At 45.3% G+C, this 18,120-nt stretch overlaps 1 protein-coding gene across 1 annotated transcript in view; it reads left to right on the forward strand.

The window, feature by feature from the left end:
* KMO (kynurenine 3-monooxygenase) overlaps window positions 1–18,120 on the forward strand; it is an 83,785-nt gene that overhangs the window by 1,545 nt on the left and 64,120 nt on the right. The window contains exon 2 of the mRNA XM_018557711.1: window positions 16,746–16,815. Within this exon, the coding sequence (XP_018413213.1) occupies window positions 16,746–16,815 (70 nt within the window). The remainder of the gene's footprint in view (window positions 1–16,745; window positions 16,816–18,120) is intronic.

An 18,120-nucleotide genomic window follows, 5' to 3' on the forward strand; every position in this document is an offset into this window, starting at 1 on the left:
CCCCCCAATGCCATACCAGGCCACCCACGGCAATGGGAGGTTGCAGACCTCTCTCCCCGCTTCTTCTGTGACTACGGCTATGCCGCTCGGCTGCTGTGTACGGGCTTTTGTGAACTGCTCGTACAGCAGCCCTTTGGTTCGACTGTATCAAAAGGCTCCGGTGGCCGAAGTGAGCCGAAGGATGAGCCGAAGCTACGGCTAGATCCTACGGCTCCTTCGTGAATAACCGTCTAAGTCATCTCATTCCCTAGGTAAAGCTGTGCTAACTTCATCCGATCATGTGCAAGCAAAAATCCTGTTTTTTAAAATTTATTTTGCTGATTATTGGGTATACTTTGCAAAGTGAATTTTCACTTTGTTTCCCCTCATTCACTAAGCTAGATAAAAATTAACTTTGAAAAGTGAATATAGTACCCTACATTAGTAAATCAACTCTATTGTGTCACGGTCAGGGGAATGGGGCACTGGGATACATGAGCTCCGGGTCTTGTGGAGTGGGTTAGGGTCGCTGTCTGGGGTGACTTCAGGAATGCTGGTCACAGGAAGCCAGTCAATATTTATTATGAAGAAAACGTGACATTATAGAAGACTTGTGCTGGCTTCTGTGCATACTGTGGACATGTAACTAGAGATCAAATTGCTGATGCTCAGGTTAGTCAGTTTATCTACTTACAGTGGATAAAGGAATCCTTGTTTGGGCTGGGCAGATCTCCTAGTTGGCTACAACAGCGGAACATCCTTGTAACTGCCTCTGTGATTATTTTGATACTACTCACTTTTGTCACACTTAGCTGGACTCCTGGTTAGTCACACAACCATTCCTTTTCTAATGAAAAAGGTAACATTATGGGGTATAGTTATAAACTGTTCACAGAGGGAACAGCTCTGTGAATGAGATTAATAGCACTTTATGGCCACTAGATGGCGTATAGGTATTGGTGTTTGCAGTGCAAACAGTTTATCAATAGACCCCCACATGTTCAGTTAGAGAGATTTAAAGTATTTTGTAGCCCACACCTTTCACAACCCATACAAACTGCTGATGTACCTAGTGACACCTGAATTGAAATGGCCATGGAAAAAGCAGCATGTTTTATCACCCCTATCACTATAGTACCCTGTAAGCTAAGTGGTTCTTATTTCCCCACCATTCACCAAAATATGTTTACTTTGAAAAGCCAAAAAAAAACCGAAAAACAACTACGCTTACATATTTAAAGCCACCTTAAACATGTAACAAGATGTATGCGGTCTATCTGTTATCTGACAACGTTTATTTCAGTTGAGGTTTCACAATTTTTTAATTTCTCTATAGTCCCGTACCCCACAAGTTCTAATTTGTGACTAATTTGGGAAATGCTTTAGGATGCTTTTTCTGTCAGTATAAAATGCTACTTCCTGCCCTCACATTCCAATTGCCTGTACTAGCAGAGCTGAGTAAAAGCCACAGCCCTCAGCCAGGGGCGTAACTAGAAATCATGAGGCCCCATAGCAACATTTTGTATGGGGCCCTGTGATTTCTAGTTAAGCCAACCTGATAACCCAAACAGCCCACCTGAGGGTGACCCTGTAAAGCCCACCGTAGACTCTCTATGGTGGGCTCTGCAGGGTCTCAGGTCTGCTCCTTCTCCTCTGTCCGCCTCCTTCTCCTCCGCAATTGCTTGCTGGCCCCGCCTCCTCCATAACTGGGCCCTGCCTCCTCCATCACAGGGCCCCGCCTTTCCCAGCCGCTGCACATGTGAATAGCAGCGCGTTCCTCCTCGCAGCCGCCAGGGACAGCCAGCACAGCATCAGGGGAATTTCCTGGCCGGGCCCCCCTGTGCCCCAGGGCCCCATAGCGGCCGCCTGGGTTGCGCGGGACCTCAGGCAGTTGCTTGTTTAAAATTTTAGTGCCGGTGTTCTGTCGAGCATTTATTTACAAAGTATTCATTTGTAATGGTCAATTGTCACTGTTAATAATATACCGTCCATGTAAATGGTGTAAATAATATACCGTCCAGTAAATGGTGGGTGGCAGTAAATGTTGGATGGAATATTATTAACGGTCACAATTAAAAATTTTAACAGGTTTCCTCGATAATACTGGTCTGTGCGCAAGCGCAAATGCTGAGGTCGGCAAATTCGACGACGTCTGCGTTCTCAACAGAACACTGGTATCTGTGTTTAGTATCGGGGCATTTTCACGAGTATGAGTACTCGTGAAAATGCTCAGTACTGGCACTGACTGGTGCATCCCTCCCTACTTAAAAATATAATGCATTGCTGGGACTTGTAGTCCTACATAGTTGGTGCTACAGTATTTTGCATTACTGTATAATCATCATACACCAATGCAGAATACCACCAGCTATGCGGGACTGCAAGTCCCAGCAATACATTATATTAAAAGTCAGCTATGCAGAATACCACCAGCACCCCCCCACACACACACTATAATGCATTGCTGGGACTTGTAGTCCTACATAGTTGGAGCTATTCTGCATTACTGTATAATCATCATACATCAATGTAGAATACCACCAGCTATGCAGAACTACAAGTCCCAGCAATACATTATAATAGATGTCAGCACTACAGAATCCCACTACACCAGCATCTTCCCCCTCTCTTCCACACACTTTCCCACGCCCCCCTCCAGACTTACCTTCCATCTCCTGCAGGGCCCTCTTCCTCATCTCGGCGGCCAGGGGGCGGGGCTAAGAGGTGAGGGTCCTCACAGCTGAATGTGCTGCCTTGCGGTGCCTGCAGCACATTCTGCGGGACCAGTGACAGCCTCTCCCTCCCTTCTGCACAGCCGCCCGTACATGCTGCGGGTGGCAGCGCGGCAGGGAAGGAGCGGCACGATCTGGGGGGGCCCTCTTCGTCCTTGCTGCCCCCCCAAAGTGGCGAAACGCCAGGGCCCGGTCGCAATTGCGACCGATGCGACCCTGGTAGTTCCGCCTGTGCCCTCAGCACAAGTTTTCTTACACAGACTTGTATTGCAGAGGGTCTTTTTTATGGTGTCTGTTCTACTCCACAGTAGACACCCTGCACAACTGCTGTAACAAGACAATGGACGTTGTTAGTGCAATGTCTCTCTGATATATTTCTGTGACTTCAGCTGGGCTTTAAGACTGATAAAAGAACCTTGATAAGACCATACTCAATGGTTCATTCATCAAACCTTTGCAATAGGGTCTTTAAGTAAACATGTACAGTACATGACCTGACTGTGTGTTAAGATCAGCTTCAGATTAGATCTTCTCAAGTGGAAACTATATTAGTTTTAGGTAAAGCCCAACTCTGGATTTAGACCCAAATTATCTAGTTAGTTAAATCAATGTTCTGGCAATTAGTAGTACTCTGATGTGATTATTTTTCCTCCATGCATGGTCAGGTTTATGCATAATTGCTTCTAAAGTAAAGTTGTGGTTCTGTCTATCCAGTCCTGAGATTTACACATCTCTGCCCCAAGTACAGCCCTGCCTGACAGGGAAGGGGGTCTGATCCTTCTCTGCTGCAGTTTTACTTACAGGTCTTCTACCCACCCCCACCTTGGAACTGGACAGTGAAAGGAGAAGCAACGCACTTATGAGCTCATCTCATCGTCACTCTGCTATCTCTCCTACAGTCATGCTCCTTACACTACAGCCCAGCTTATTGGCTCCTTACGGTCCCCCCCAAAAAGCTCTGCTGTACAGACTGTATAGTAGACTGGAAGAATCAAATGCCAAGTCAAATTCAGATACTTACACTGTTTACATTAAAAAATACATTAACTGGACCGCTCGAGCGTGATGGCCGCCTGATCCTTTGGCTCCAACCCACCGCTCAGCTCAGACTTCACTTACTAGCCACCAATCTGCCTGATTCCTCCAGCGGAAGAAACGAAAGGACGACCGCAGATGCTGACGGAGTTCTTCTCCTCCTACGTCCAGCGGCGTGCTCAGCATGGCGACGGCCCCCGATCCTCGGCAGCCTCCTCTTCTTCCTTTACCTCGTGGCGGGGGGAATCCACTCTGGACGGGAAACCTCACCCAGACATCTCCCCGCTCCTCTGGACTCTGCTTCCTCTACCTCCTCACATGCTGGAAGTCCTGCCAAATCCAAGCCCAGGATGGCTGACATCCACTCCAGCCTCAGAATGGTCCTATTCACAACTCACTTTATGACACTAGGAGGCTTAATGGCTCTATCAATGGCTTCCCTACTTCAGATCAACCTATTTCAGATACCACTCTTAAAGATATGTTAATCTCTCTGCACAGTGCCATTCGCACTGATATGGCATCCCTGGTGCAGCAACTCAAATCTGACATACATGAGGTGTGATCTTGAGTGGATCACATGGAAAATAAAATGGGAGATTTCACTTCCGCTATTATTCAGCTTGTCGATTCCCATGACCAGATTACAAATGATGTACAATGGCTGAAAATGAAAGGGCGGATCTTGAAGATCGCTCCCGCCGCAACAATATCAAAATCCGCGCAATTCCTGAATCAGTCTCCCAGTCTGATCTCGTTCCTTATGCTCATGATTTAATGCACACCATTTATATCTGATGTTTATGATCTCTGATCTTGTTGTAGACAGAATTCACAGAATTGTGAAACCATCATTCCTCCCTGACAAAACGCCACGGGATAGTTACATAGTTACATAGTATTTGAGGTTGAATAAAGACATTAGTCCATCAAGTCCAACCTATTAGGATCTCATTCTAGGAGTAACTGTACCCCTGTATATTACGGTCCCTTAAGAAATCGTCCAAAAGTTTCTTGAACAATTCCACATTATTTGCTGAAATCACCGCCTGTGGCAGTGAGTTCCAGACCCTAACTGATCTTACTGTGAAGAACCCCCTTCGCCCCTTGTGCTGGAATTTTTTTTTCACCAATTTTAGGTGGTGGCCTCTAGTTTTTGTAATGGAGTTAATTTTAAACAGTTTATCGCTAATGTTGCTACCACCATTGAACATCTTGTACATGGAAATCATATCCCCCCTTAATCTCCTCACCTCCAATGTGAACATGTTTAAATTTAGATGCTGATGCTTTTTTTTTTCACATCAAAGAAACATTTCTGTTCAAAACTCGTAATCTGGACCAACTTTCTAATCATTTTCCCAAGCTTCAATAGTTTCCAGACCTGTCTCAGCATACTTTAAACCTACGACGACAGCTGGCTCCTATAACCAGGGCCCTCTGAAAACACGAAATCATCTATCGTTGGGGTTACCCTACCAAAATCATCGTGAACAATAAGGGATCCATGCACATCATATCTTCACTAGAAGGTACCAATGTGCTCCGCTTGTGGAACATACCGCCAAAGAACCTCCACCAAAACCCTCTACTGGCAGTGTCTCTTCAGATTAGAGCCGTGTTCCTGGAGGCCGCGACCATGCCCCCAAGACCTGAGGGTAGGTCAGTGTTCTCTACCCATCAATTCTTTTTATTCCTCTACTCAGTGAGGTCTGCTGCTGTGCAGCTCTTTTACTACCCCTGTTGATATGTGCAGTGTATTACTGCTCACAGATCCATATAGGATCGCAAATTTCTGTCACTCCTCTGTCCTACTTGTTTTTCTTGTTATGTTTTGTAGTATTTTTTGCCCTTTTTCTTTTTCCAGTGCAACCGCTTCATCCACACTCCCTCAGGATTAACTACATTACCTCAGAAGGATTCTGATCTCTTCTCGCCTTCCGCTTTGCCTCCTTCCCCAATTTTGGGACTATGTAAGTTGAAATCTTGGATTATCGCCTCTCACCCCTGCTCTTGGGACTAAAGCTTATTTCCATCAATGCTAAGGGTCTAAACCACCCAGCTAAGTGTTCTTTTTGTTTTTCTATTTTTTTTTTTTTTAAATACAAACAGCTAAATGTTCAAGAACACTGTTACATTCCAACTGCAGAAATCCGTTATCGACCAAGCAGGGTGCTATGTTATCTTGATTGCTATGATTGATAATACTTTGTATACCTTGGTAAATATCTACACTCCTAATGTTCATCAGATACGTTTTTTGAATTGTTTATTCAAAACCGTGTCTGAGGTTAAACAAGGTTCAATAATGGTTTGTGGAGATTTCAATCTTGTGCCTGGTGGGTCCATAGATTCTACTACCTCTAAAAAATATAACTCCCAGTGGTTTCACTCTGTGCTTGCTAGGGAAAGGCTGTATGATGTTTGGAGATGCTGTCATGCGGCTGAGAGGGACTACACTTTTCATTCTACGGTGCACAATTCCTATTCCAGAATTTACCTTTTTTTAGTCGAATGCACCCTTTTGTTTGTGGAGAAACAACAGTGCCCTCTTCGGTGTGATTGTGTCTCCAGGCTATCTGATCACCTGATGGAGTTTTTTGCGATTAATGTAGACTCAGTCAATGATTCCTTTCTCTTAAGGCATACATGCGGGGTGTCCTAATGCAACTAAAACACACACATTAACAGGGAACACTCTAAGATAATCGCAAAATTATTGTCCAACATACACGCTTTAGATGAACAAAGATATAGCTGACTAATTTAGGTTGTATTATCAATCCTTGTACAATCTTAAGGATGACCAGGAGATTCCTCAACCTACTGAACCTAATATAACCAAATTTTTATCCTCTCTCCGCTTACCTCACTTATCCCCTGACCAAATTTCTTCCTTAAATGCACCCTTTACAATTTAAGGAGTCTCTTAAACTATCTATTCACTACCCAACAACAAATACCCGGGACTGGATGGCTTCTCGGCGGAGTACTATAAAATCTTTAATAATGTTCTTACCAGGGGCGGACTGACCATACGGGCAGTCGGGCACTGCCCGAGAGCCCGTGGCTAAAGAGGGGGCCAGTCACCGACCCCCGTGCCCTTTTCAGCCTGCATGGAAGAGGACGCGGGTTTGTTAAAGCCGCAACGGCAGTGTTGGCCGCCTCCCGGGCCCGTTATACACTGCCGTTGCCGCTCTAACAAAGCTGCATCTCCTACAGCGGCACGGCCAAGAAGAGCTCCGAGGTAGGGGCGTGTCGTAGTGGATGGGGGCGCGTCTCAGTGGACGGAGGGCGGACCTACAACGGAGGGTGGACAGAGGCACGAGAGCCTCATGCTGGGGGCCCCACTGAGATCCGGCCCTGGGCCCCCCACTGGAGGAGTTCTACAAAAACCCTGACGGAACCTGGGGATTAGGAGCCCTGATGTTGGTAAGTGAATTTAAATTACATTTTTTTATGAGCTGTAAATGAGAAGATTTTAACCTTTTTGTCCCCATTTACATACAGCGTTTGCATTTCCCGTGCGGTTTTTCATGTGGGAGACCGCACAGGACGCAAGTGCTATATGTGAACTGCACAGATTCCGCTCGTTTGCGGCCATTATATAGCCGCAAACATGTGGAATCTGATGGATTATCGCGCATGCAGTATTTTGGGGGACACGCGGGTTAAAACTCCATTCACACTGTCTTCAAATGAGCTGTCTTCATATGAGCGGAGCCGCTCTAAACTGAAAACAGTATGAAACTGTACGGCCCCCAAAATAGTGCGAGTGCGATAATCCTGATTCTGTAAGTTCGCGGCTATCCATGCAGTTGTTTCACATATAGCGTTCGCGTCGCCTGCGGTCTTCCGGAATTTCAAACGCTATAGGGGTTATTCGAGTGAATAACCCAGCCAAAGTGAAGTGAGCTGAATGCTGTTCGGCTATTCACTTCAGCCTTGTAGGGCTGATTTCAGCTGTACCTCGGCTAAAATCAGCCGTACATCGGCTGAGCCGAAGTGCAGAAGAAGTTCAACTTAGCTGATCCAACATCTGGATAGGCTGAGCCGAAGCTCGGGCAGCTCGCTCACTCCCATCCGCCCCTTTTCTCATAGGGGCCGAACGGCAGTAAGTAAATAGCCAAATGCCGCAAGTGGCATTCGGCTTGGCTATTCTGCTCGGTACCTCCATGGTAGCGAGCAGAATAGAAAAAAAGTTAAATAAATGAGAAAAAAACAAAATGTAGAAAAATTGTTTAAAAAATGTAAAAAAATAGGAAAATGTAAAAAAAAAGCAAAATATTTTCAAGAAAAAACAACGCACATCCTGTTTCCTATTGGCCGGCACCTGCCAGAGTCTTCTAGAAGGTCCCGGCCAATAAATAACAACTGGGTGAAGTTGGCTGTGATGGCACGAGCGGCTACGCCCAGTTGTTGTTGTTGTTAAATGACAGATCAACATCCCCAGGTCATTCTGGGATCATTGTCACGTACCTGGTATGGTCTGAATGATGAGGGAGGCTCCTATTGTAACTCTCGTCAGAGCACCCCTGGAGATGGCACAGGTAGCGCACGGACGTAGAGCGACACCAGTGCCTGTGGATGCTGATCACCTGCTGGTAAGGATGCAGGATTCAGGCAACCAGATGCAGGATTCAGGCAGCCAGGTGCAGGATGCAGGATTCAGGCGGACTGGGTCAGTGGCTGGCAGGCCAATAGAATCCAGATGGTAGACGTGGTCAGTTGAAGCCGGGTCAGAACCAAACAGGCAGATCGGAGCCGAATCAGGAGGCAGGAGAATAGTCAGACAAGCCGAGGTCAGAAGGCAGGCAGCAGACAGCAGGAAACAGGAGCAAGCCGGGTCAGTCACAGGATTCAGATACAGGAACACAGGTACAGGTACAGCTGAGATCTTCCAGCAACTATCAGTTGCTGCTTGGGGTTTAAATAGGCCGATTGGCGCCAATTCGTGCACTGGGCGCGTGCGTGCGCACACGTGCACGTTGCACGCGATTATGCGCACGCTGCACACGCACATGTGCAGTTACTGCTCGTCTGTCACTATGCACGTTTCTGCGTGCCATAGTGCGTGTAGTAACTCGAGCCCTCCTTATGCTATGGGCATTAGTTCTACGTTCCTGCTCCGCCCAGCTGTCATCTGCGTGGAGATCGGTCGGCTTTGGCTGATCTTCCTCCCTGCTTCGGCTGTGAATACGACTCGCCAAAGGGCTGCTGTACGGGCTATTCACAATATTCACAATAGCCCGTACCGCAGCCGAAGGCAGCTGAACGGCTCAGCCAAGCCGAACCCATAGGCTTCAGCTTGGCTGAGCCGCTCAGGCCCCATCTGTTGTCAGTCCGCCCTTGGTTCTTACACCCTATCTCCTTGAGATGTATGAGGCAGCTAAATCTACATCTCAGTTTCTTTTAGAGAAATTTTTCTTCCATTACACACCCTACAACATGACCTTCTAAAGCTTTCTAAATTTCAACTAACTTGGTCTAGAAGGCTTGCGACCCTTAAAATGATGATCCTCCCTTGTTAACTTTACCTATTCTCATTCCGTCCTCATCCCTATTAAAACCTCTTACTTTATCTTAGACATGTGCGATTCGTTTCGTTACGAATCGAAATTCGTACGAATTTTCCTGAAATTCCGAATTTCGGAGCATCCGAAATCCGAATGGCAGTTTCCGAATTATATCCGAAATACGAAATCTCGCTTAGATTGATTCTTCTTAAATACATTTGGCAAAATAAAAAGCCAGATGCTCATATCATTATAGCCCCTATATAGATATGTATATATGTGCTACTGCAGTGATCTATGTTTCCTCCTGCAAACAGTTAATTGCCTCTGTGTGTCCGGTGAGGCGGAGACTTATGGGAATTGCAGTGCAGAGCAGAGACTGTGATATTGCAAAAAGGATCCCTGAAACTGCAACTCCCAGGAGGCTGTGCTTGAGAGAGGAGGGGGACTATTGGCTGTGGATGCTGAGCGCGCTCAGTCTGGGAGATCTGACCGAGGAGGACATTAGTATTACATATACTCAGTACGAGGGTAACATTTGAGGCAATCTGGCATTACACACTTCAGTATATGCAGTAGATAGCTGTGGTTACTGAGTGTCAGAGTGTCTTTGCATATCACTGAATATTCTTTATGTGATTTTTGAGTTTAGGACTGCATTGTTTTAGGCCTATTCATTGATTGATCATTAAATCAGTTATCAAACTCTTTAAAGGTGTGTTGGTGTGCTGTGGATCCACATTTGGGTAGTACATTGGTGTGGGGGATAGAAATACCTGGATGATTCATCGGCTCCTTCGGGCGTGAGCGCTACATCATCAATTAATTAAACATAGAACAGCTGGGGGTATGGGCTTGACTGCTTTACAAGACTACTATTTTGCCTCACTTTTAGACCGACTCAAACACTGGTTCAATCCTTCCCATGATATCTTGTGGTGTGGTATTGAGCAATTTCTTTTACCTGGGCACAGTTTATCATGTAATCTGCTAGCCTTCAATTTCCCACGTTGACATGTCTCCTCCCATGATTGCAACACCTTTGACGTGGAAACACATGTATAGCTCACAAATTGCTTATGGATCTAAGGGGCAGGGCTCTGATGGAAGATGATAGGGACGGTTCCCTTTTAACTATTGTAGCGCTCACCCCCGAAGGAGCCGCTGAGTTTGAAATAGGTTCTCCTACCTGTTGGTTCCAGCTGCCAGTCCCCTTTGATCAGCAACAGCACACCGACACTCACGGACAGAACGGCTCGAGTCTTAGGGTCTTTTTAGGGTATTTATTTGCAACATCAATAGGAGAGAGAGGGTTTAGGATCTGTAGGATGCCATTTGGAAATACTTCTGAGGACAGCTTTCTCCCCTAGCAACCGCTAAGGCCGAAATCACTGCGATCTGGTCCCAGAGACCAATAGTAGTAGTAGTAGTAGTACTGTGAACAGATACCTGGAATAGGGTGTGGGATCTCCCTTGTGGGTCCTAGACGGATGCTCGCACCAGCTCCTCTGCGGTACCCCTCAACAAGCGGACTCCTCCTCTGACCCAGCTTCCATCAGGTATTTTCCTCTTTAGGATCTGGAACTTCTGTGCCCTCAGCATCTGCAACTGCCAAGGAGTACTCCAGTTAGATGAGAGTATCTTCTTAGAACAAGGCACCCATCACCTGCCACATTTTAGAGGGCGCTACACTATAGTGAAGGTTATTGAATGCGGCTACTCAGTATTTCAGTTCCAGGTTTCACTCTCCATAAATTCAGGGAGAGTTTGCAACTGTCACATCATGTACCGCTATCAGGATCCACAGCACCTCAAGGTGGTGCTGGAGCCAATACCTGCAGTTCCTGTGCTCACCTGCAGGTGTCTCCAGGCAGCCAGGAACTGTTAGGTACCAGACCACCACTGGGTGGTGCTGGAATCTGCAGCTCCAGTGCTCACCTGCGGGTGTCTCCCAACTGCCAGCACTTAACCATCACCTGGTGCTTCCTGGGAGGGTATTTAAACCCCCCCCCCTGCAGTCAGGACGATGACTCAGTATCCCGTTGTTTCCTGTGAATCCAGAGTCCCCAGTCCTGTTACCTGCCTCCAGTCCTGAGACCTGTTACCCGCCTGTACCCTGACGCCTTGACCCTTTGCCCCCCTCGTCTTGCCCTGCTCCCTAGGTTTACCCGCTTTGTATACCCTGGGTTTGTATTTCCTCCTGTTATCTTTGTATGGGGTTGTGGCTATATTTAGTTGGTGTCACTTTACTTATTCATGCTTATGTATGTTTGCTTTTGGGTATTATGTTTAGTTGTGCTGTGTACAATAAATGGTATACAACTCATTGATCTTGTCTAGTGTGGTCACACTAATTTGGTCCTCCTGCGTGGGTACCTGCATGCGGTGTGAGGACACCTGCGCATGGTACCCTGACAACCGCGTACCTAAGAAACAATAGTGTGCCGACCCCGGGGGCATTCCTTCATACACACCGAAGGCACCAACGTAGGGCAGGGTATGCGCTACCTTTTTAAATGTGTCGACTACTAAAAGAAAAATAAGGATTGAGTAATGGGCCAGAATAGTTGCCCTACAGTAAGACGTGAGTTCAGGGGTTCCTCCTACTACCGGTGAGCCTTTGTAATCCACTGCATACGTGGTCTGATGAGACCTGTAGTGTTCTTGCAGATGCGATATGTTATTGAGGTATAACTAACAGTATTAGCACGATGGCAGGGGTTAATAGACACAAAGCTCAGTCTACCCCCTGGGAACTGACGTGAAGCAGCATGGGGGTTGTAGTTTTAGTCATGTGACCAGGGTTGCCAGACACAGGATCAGTAATAGCGGATAAGGAACTAGTGCATGTGTTCCTGAATACTAGAGCTGACAGGAGTAACAGGCAAGTACGTAGTGATCCTAAGTACACAGTCCTTGAGATACAACAGTGGATAGAGGCAGGGCTGTAGCTACCATGGGGCGAGTGAGGCACAGGCTCCAGCTTCTCCTCTGATCCCCGCTGCCCTCCCCACCTGTATGGGCAGAGGCCTCCGTGTCCTCAATCTCTTTTTCTATTTCAAAAGGGAAATGTCAGGGATCTGTTTAGACCCCTAATATTTCCCCGAAGCCCCCCAACAATAAAAAAATAATAAAAAATATTTTTTTTGGGCAGTATAAACCCGCACATTCAGCACAGCCCTTACCGGCTGTTTCTCATACAACCGATCAGCGGCTCTATAGCCGCCGATCGGTTGTATGGGGTGTTTTGAAGTGAAACTGCCGCCCTCGCTCCTGACTCCTCACCTTCAAACCCGACATCCGCTAGCCCATCTGCGGCCCGGGATCGGCTCGGGAGGGCGTCAGGAGGAAGATCAGCATCTTCCTCCTTGCTGAACTCCCTCCGTAGTGTGAATGCAGAAGTGATGTGTATTACATCAAACAAAAAAAACCCCAAAACTTTAAAGTCCCCCCACCCCCATGTTTACGCACATATAAATGTAAAAATGGGTCAGATGCGTCAGCGCGCGAAAACGACAATTGCGCCACACATGTTACATAATGTCGGAATGAGAGCAATCATTTTAGGGCCATCAATCACTGATAACACTAAACTAATGAGCGGTAAAAACTTTTAAAAGCGTCGCCTATGGCCAATTTTGGGTATTGTAGTTTTTTGAGGTTTCGCGCGTGCGCGCAATTTTAAGGCTTGACATGTTTGGTGTATTTTTACCAGACGTGACCCCCATCTCTTATATTTTACAAAAAATTGGGTAATAATAAATGTTTTATAATTTAATGAAGCAGAAACAATTTAGTTTTTTTTAATTGTCGGTAATTTTTCCTTAATATAGTAAAAAATAAAAACCCCAGTGGTGATTAAATACCACCAAAAGAAAGCTCTATCTGTCCCTAAAAAAATGTATAAAATGTATTTCAGTACAACGTTGCATGACGGATTAAATGTCAGTCCAAGTACCGCACCGCTGAATAATGAAAAATGGCCTGGATGGGAAGGGGGTGTAAAAACCACGGACTTCAAGTGGTTAATATCTCTATAGAGGTCTCACCATCTGCCCCTTTTCCGAATTAGTAACAACTTACTCCTTACCGCAAGGAGAATAATTGCGATATCTGCAACTTAAACATTTACTCGTTAAAGGAGGTGCATTTGCTATACAAGTCCTTACCACTGTCTGGAATTTCTATCACCACCTATTTTCTCTACAGAAAGGTATCTCTTTAATCTACAACATCCTACAAGACAAATCGCTCTTTATTAAATCAATACCCTTTCTCAAATGGGAAAAAGAGCTGAATAGCACTTATACCACCCAACAATGGAGCATAGCTCTTGTAACGACCCGTGTGTTTATGTCTGGACACTCAACTGCGGAGGTAGTTAATGTATTGGCGGGGCTCAGTTACGACTCCTTCCTTCACACTCCATGCAGTGGTTAATGGAGGGTTTGGAGTCAGTCACATCATCCCCCGTCACTTGGGCAACCTATTGTGTTGGTATGTATAGTAGGTTTAGGGCAGGTGTGTACAACATGCGTCTCTGGTTAATCCTCCACAAGCTAAGATGAACTAAGTTCTGCAGATCCCCTGAGTCCTGTTAGCATTCACAGCACATCAAGGTACATGCGTCTCTGGTTAATCCTCCACAAGCTAAAGTGAACTAAGTTCTGCAGATCCCCTGCGTCCTGTTAGCAGTCACAGCACAGCAAGGTATCACTACATAGATCAACACAAAGTCACTTCCACAGGTTCAGACAATACGTATGAGTATAGAGATTTTTCCCAGATCAAGTCCCAGGTTCAGGTTATAACCTAACAGGCACAGACACAGCTCCCTCGGGAGTCACCAGCATAGAGCGGGTTAACAGTCAGCAGCAGGAGAGTCAAGGCAGACCTTGGCTGAATCAACACTCCCCACCTGTACAGCAAGTCCTCCAGCACAGCAGTACAATTAAACCTTCACAGATCTCCCAGTATGAGCAATACGTCTGTGGCAGCAAGACCCCTCACTACAATGTGGTTTGCTTGGCTACTTGCGGTTGTGGGGTCCACTGTTGGGTCTCGTGGTGCAGGATGCTAGAAGCAGTAACTCCTATGGGATGTTCGGCGTGCACCGTTCACAACGGTCGGACGCCGAACAGCCAAATCTGCTCCCTTAAATCCCTCCTCGCCGAGCGTGAATGGGAGGAGCTGGCTGCCGTCCTGGACGGCCCTGAATGGGAGGAGCTGGCTGCCGTCCTGGACGGCCCTGAATGGGAGGAGCTGGCTGCCGTCCTGGACGGCCCTGAATGGGAGGAGCTGGCTGCCGTCCTGGACGGCCCTGAATGGAAGGAGCCTGAAGCCGAGCTGGCCGTGCGCGTCCCCTCCAAACAGCGCTGGACCGTGGACGGGTAAGTCTGTTACAGCTCTTCAATACATATAATCTGTCTCACGTTGTGTTAATCTATGGGAAATATCTCAGAAAGTCACGTTACAATGGTATTTAACTCCCTATAGATTGGCAAAGTGCTCTCCTGCCCACTCTAACCTGTGCTGGCGGAATTGTGGCCAGGTTGGGACTTTACACCATGTTTTTGGCGCAGGTAAACTGAGGGATTCAACATCAATCTCTGGTAGCTCAGTAAATACAGGCCCAGGTATTTCCTCACAGTGCTCAACTGGTCGTCTGGCAGATGGGATATCTGGGCATTGTAAGTGTTGTTTAATTTTTCTTATTGAAACCTTTTACATTGACAAGGCAGAAGTAGCAGTTATCCAAATGGTTTGTAGGTTCTCTCCAAACCATTGGCACACCAAACTTCAGCTTAGCATTCTTTCCTTTAGACCATGATCGCAAAGTTTCAACACAGGTTTGACATACTTTGTGAGGAGCCCAATTTTTGTCTTGGTCTCCAAGTTGTACTTTAAAGTAGGCAAGATAAACCTTCTTGACAAAGGTATGATGTTGCGCCTTTGATCCTGCAAAGTGAAGCTGCCACAGATGTAGCAGAAGATATCTGGGTCATTACTGCATTTCCTTCTTTCGGATGTTGTAGCCATTGTTAGATCACGCCCCGCAGAAGGAAAATATTAAATAAATGTGGATATCTATATAAAATTATATTATAAACACACTATCCTAAAAATACAGCACCATATTTTAACACTAAAGCAGTCACTGACTTGCAACAACTTGCAATCATAAGTGACAAAGAGTTAATTTAGGGTAAAATCAATGAAAATGGGGTATGCCGGTAGCATAAAAATTAGATGTGATAGAGCAAATCTGAGATCGGATTTGGAATCAGCACCCTGAAATTAGTTTAAAACCGCTGTTTTTTTGTTGACCAGTGTTATTAATAGCGAAGTGCTGGAAATCTACTGAACCCCCTACTGTTAAACAAGTGTTACAACTGGTCCATCTATGAAAGGATTTTTGCATTTCGTAATTCGAATATGTCTAAATGTTATGCTCTTTGGAAGTTGTGGGTTATGTGGTACTCAAAATCTCTTTACCACTAAGTCTTTTGCCTTTATGATTGGTTAAAGCACTGAATATTGCTTTTGTTCCTCTTTTCTCCTTTCTTTTTGTTTTTTCTTTTCTTGCTTGCTGTAAATTTTGTATTCAGATTCTTGTCTATGTGCATTGCTTTGTTACGCTGACAAAATTAAATAAAAATGTATATTGAAAAAAAATACATTACCTGATCTAATAATGAATACAGAGCTTCATTAACATGTGCCTTCACATATGCCTGGAGTACAGCTCTAAGACTTAAAGCAAGTTGACTTCATTTTCCCTCTATGGAATTTTAAACGGCTTTTGAAAAATATCTCCCTGTGAAATCAAGTCTTGATCTCAGATGGACTCTGTCCGGAAAATTTATATACAGCAATTTCAGACAGCTATTGAAAGAAACCAGCTAGATACTAATGCTATCCAGCAAACACTGCAACTGTGCTAAAGTCAGAAGGTTAGCTCAGTTTGCCTTCCGAGTTTATTTTTATCCATTTTAGCCAGAATCTAGAAAGTACCTCACAGGTTAACTGGGAATATACTTCCCAAAGCTAGAACTGTGTAATTTTCTAATTATCTTTCCTTTATCACCAATTACATTTTCAAGGTAGGGTTGAGTCTGATTGGTGGTTGTCAGAAACCTCTGAAGTCGTATATACTTCAGCTCTCTGCATATGATGGATATGAAAGGCCTTAAGAAGCTGGGCTGTTGTCTTGGCTTAACTATTTTGGACAGGTGCAGTGTTATAATATAAGAAAATAACGTGGGATGATTCATTTTTTCTTTTGTTTTGTTTTCAAACATTCATTTACTTGTGTAAATATGTACTTATATGGATCTCTGTGTGCCCTGTGAACTCTCAGACTCAAGTATTACCTATGACACTGTCGGACTTTTCAGCACTTTGACAATGAATCTTGGTAAGTTACATCTATTCCGGGAACAATTAACATTAACTTGTCTTTTTCATATATTATATTGTGTAGGTTGGCAGCTTAAATGCATGCTTCTTTGCAAAAAAGGGATTCCAAGTGGATCTTTATGAAGCAAGAGAAGGTAAGACAACATGTAGAACAACGTATACCTATACCATAAACAAACAAATGTTACACAACACATCAGTAGCAAAGGACATGAACAGAACATTTTAAGACATAACTGCTTTATTATCTACTCAATTAATCATCATGTAGGACTGAACTAGAGGTAAGACTATGAAATACTGTGTAAGTGAACAACTCCACAATTGGTTGCGCTTAAAAGGTTAGTGCACCTTTAACAGGTGTAGCCCCCATCACCTTCTGTGATGTTGCTACTAGACATCTAGTGATAGCCAAGGCTGCAGTCAACCTGGCTAAAATTATAGTGGCAGTTATTTGGTTAATTCCAGGTGTCCAACATTGCCTGTACCCCCCTGGGCGGAGTGTGACTCTGTCATATTGTGAGACAGCCAATGAGAGATGCTATAGTGTATGTGCAGTATAGCAGCCAATCACTGGGTTTCTCTCAACCAGTGGTGCATGCTGGGATAGGGTACATATAATGGAGGGATTTGCCATATGCTCAGACTAGCCGGGACCAGCCATGGAATAGGACTTGGTGCTGCTCAGCCGCCCAGGCTAGGCCTAAGGCCTGGGGGTGGGCTTCGGCTGGTGTGAGAGAAATGTTTCCCTGAGGCCTCCAACATGAAGGAGGTCTGTCTAGTTGGAAAGGAAGAGACCCAGGACCAATGATGGCTCTTGAAGTTTCCTGGAACCTAAGGACTTTCAGGAGCATGGCCGGTGTCTTTCCTGTTGAGAATCTATATTCATCCTTGCTCATCCGCTAGTTCAGTTGCTATCTGTTGCCTCTCAAGTGGATCTACACTGATATGCCAACCAGGTCTGGCGAGTCTGGAGCTTATGTCTGTGATACCTTGGAGGCTTAAAATCCCTATACCCTCTCTCCCCGCTGAAGATGTTCAATAAAATGTTATTCTGAATTATACTACTGGAGTGAACATCAGTTTGTGGGCACTAGAAGAAGGGTGGTTAATGCTAATGGGTGGGCAGCTGAAGATCATCCCCTAGACAGACTAGAGATGAACAGGGCATTCAGCGGCTCCTTCGGAGGTGAGCGCTACAGGTTTTACAAAAATACATTAACATTACTTCTTGCAATGTATATTCAAATTGTGCAGCGTGAGAGGATTAAACACTTTTCCCATACATGCCCAGTCTAGTCAGACTACATGTTAACCAATCTGTAAATTTGGATTCTGGATTTATGTATTTATGTATTAACACTTGCAGTGGGGCTACCCCTAGTCTAGGGAAGAAAATAAAGAAATATTCATCTGATCCTCAGTCCTGCAGCAGCACT

The sequence above is a fragment of the Nanorana parkeri genome, unplaced genomic scaffold (assembly GCF_000935625.1).
Source record: "Nanorana parkeri isolate BGI_ZX_2015 unplaced genomic scaffold, ASM93562v1 scaffold296, whole genome shotgun sequence".
Taxonomy (NCBI): Eukaryota; Metazoa; Chordata; class Amphibia; order Anura; family Dicroglossidae; genus Nanorana; species Nanorana parkeri.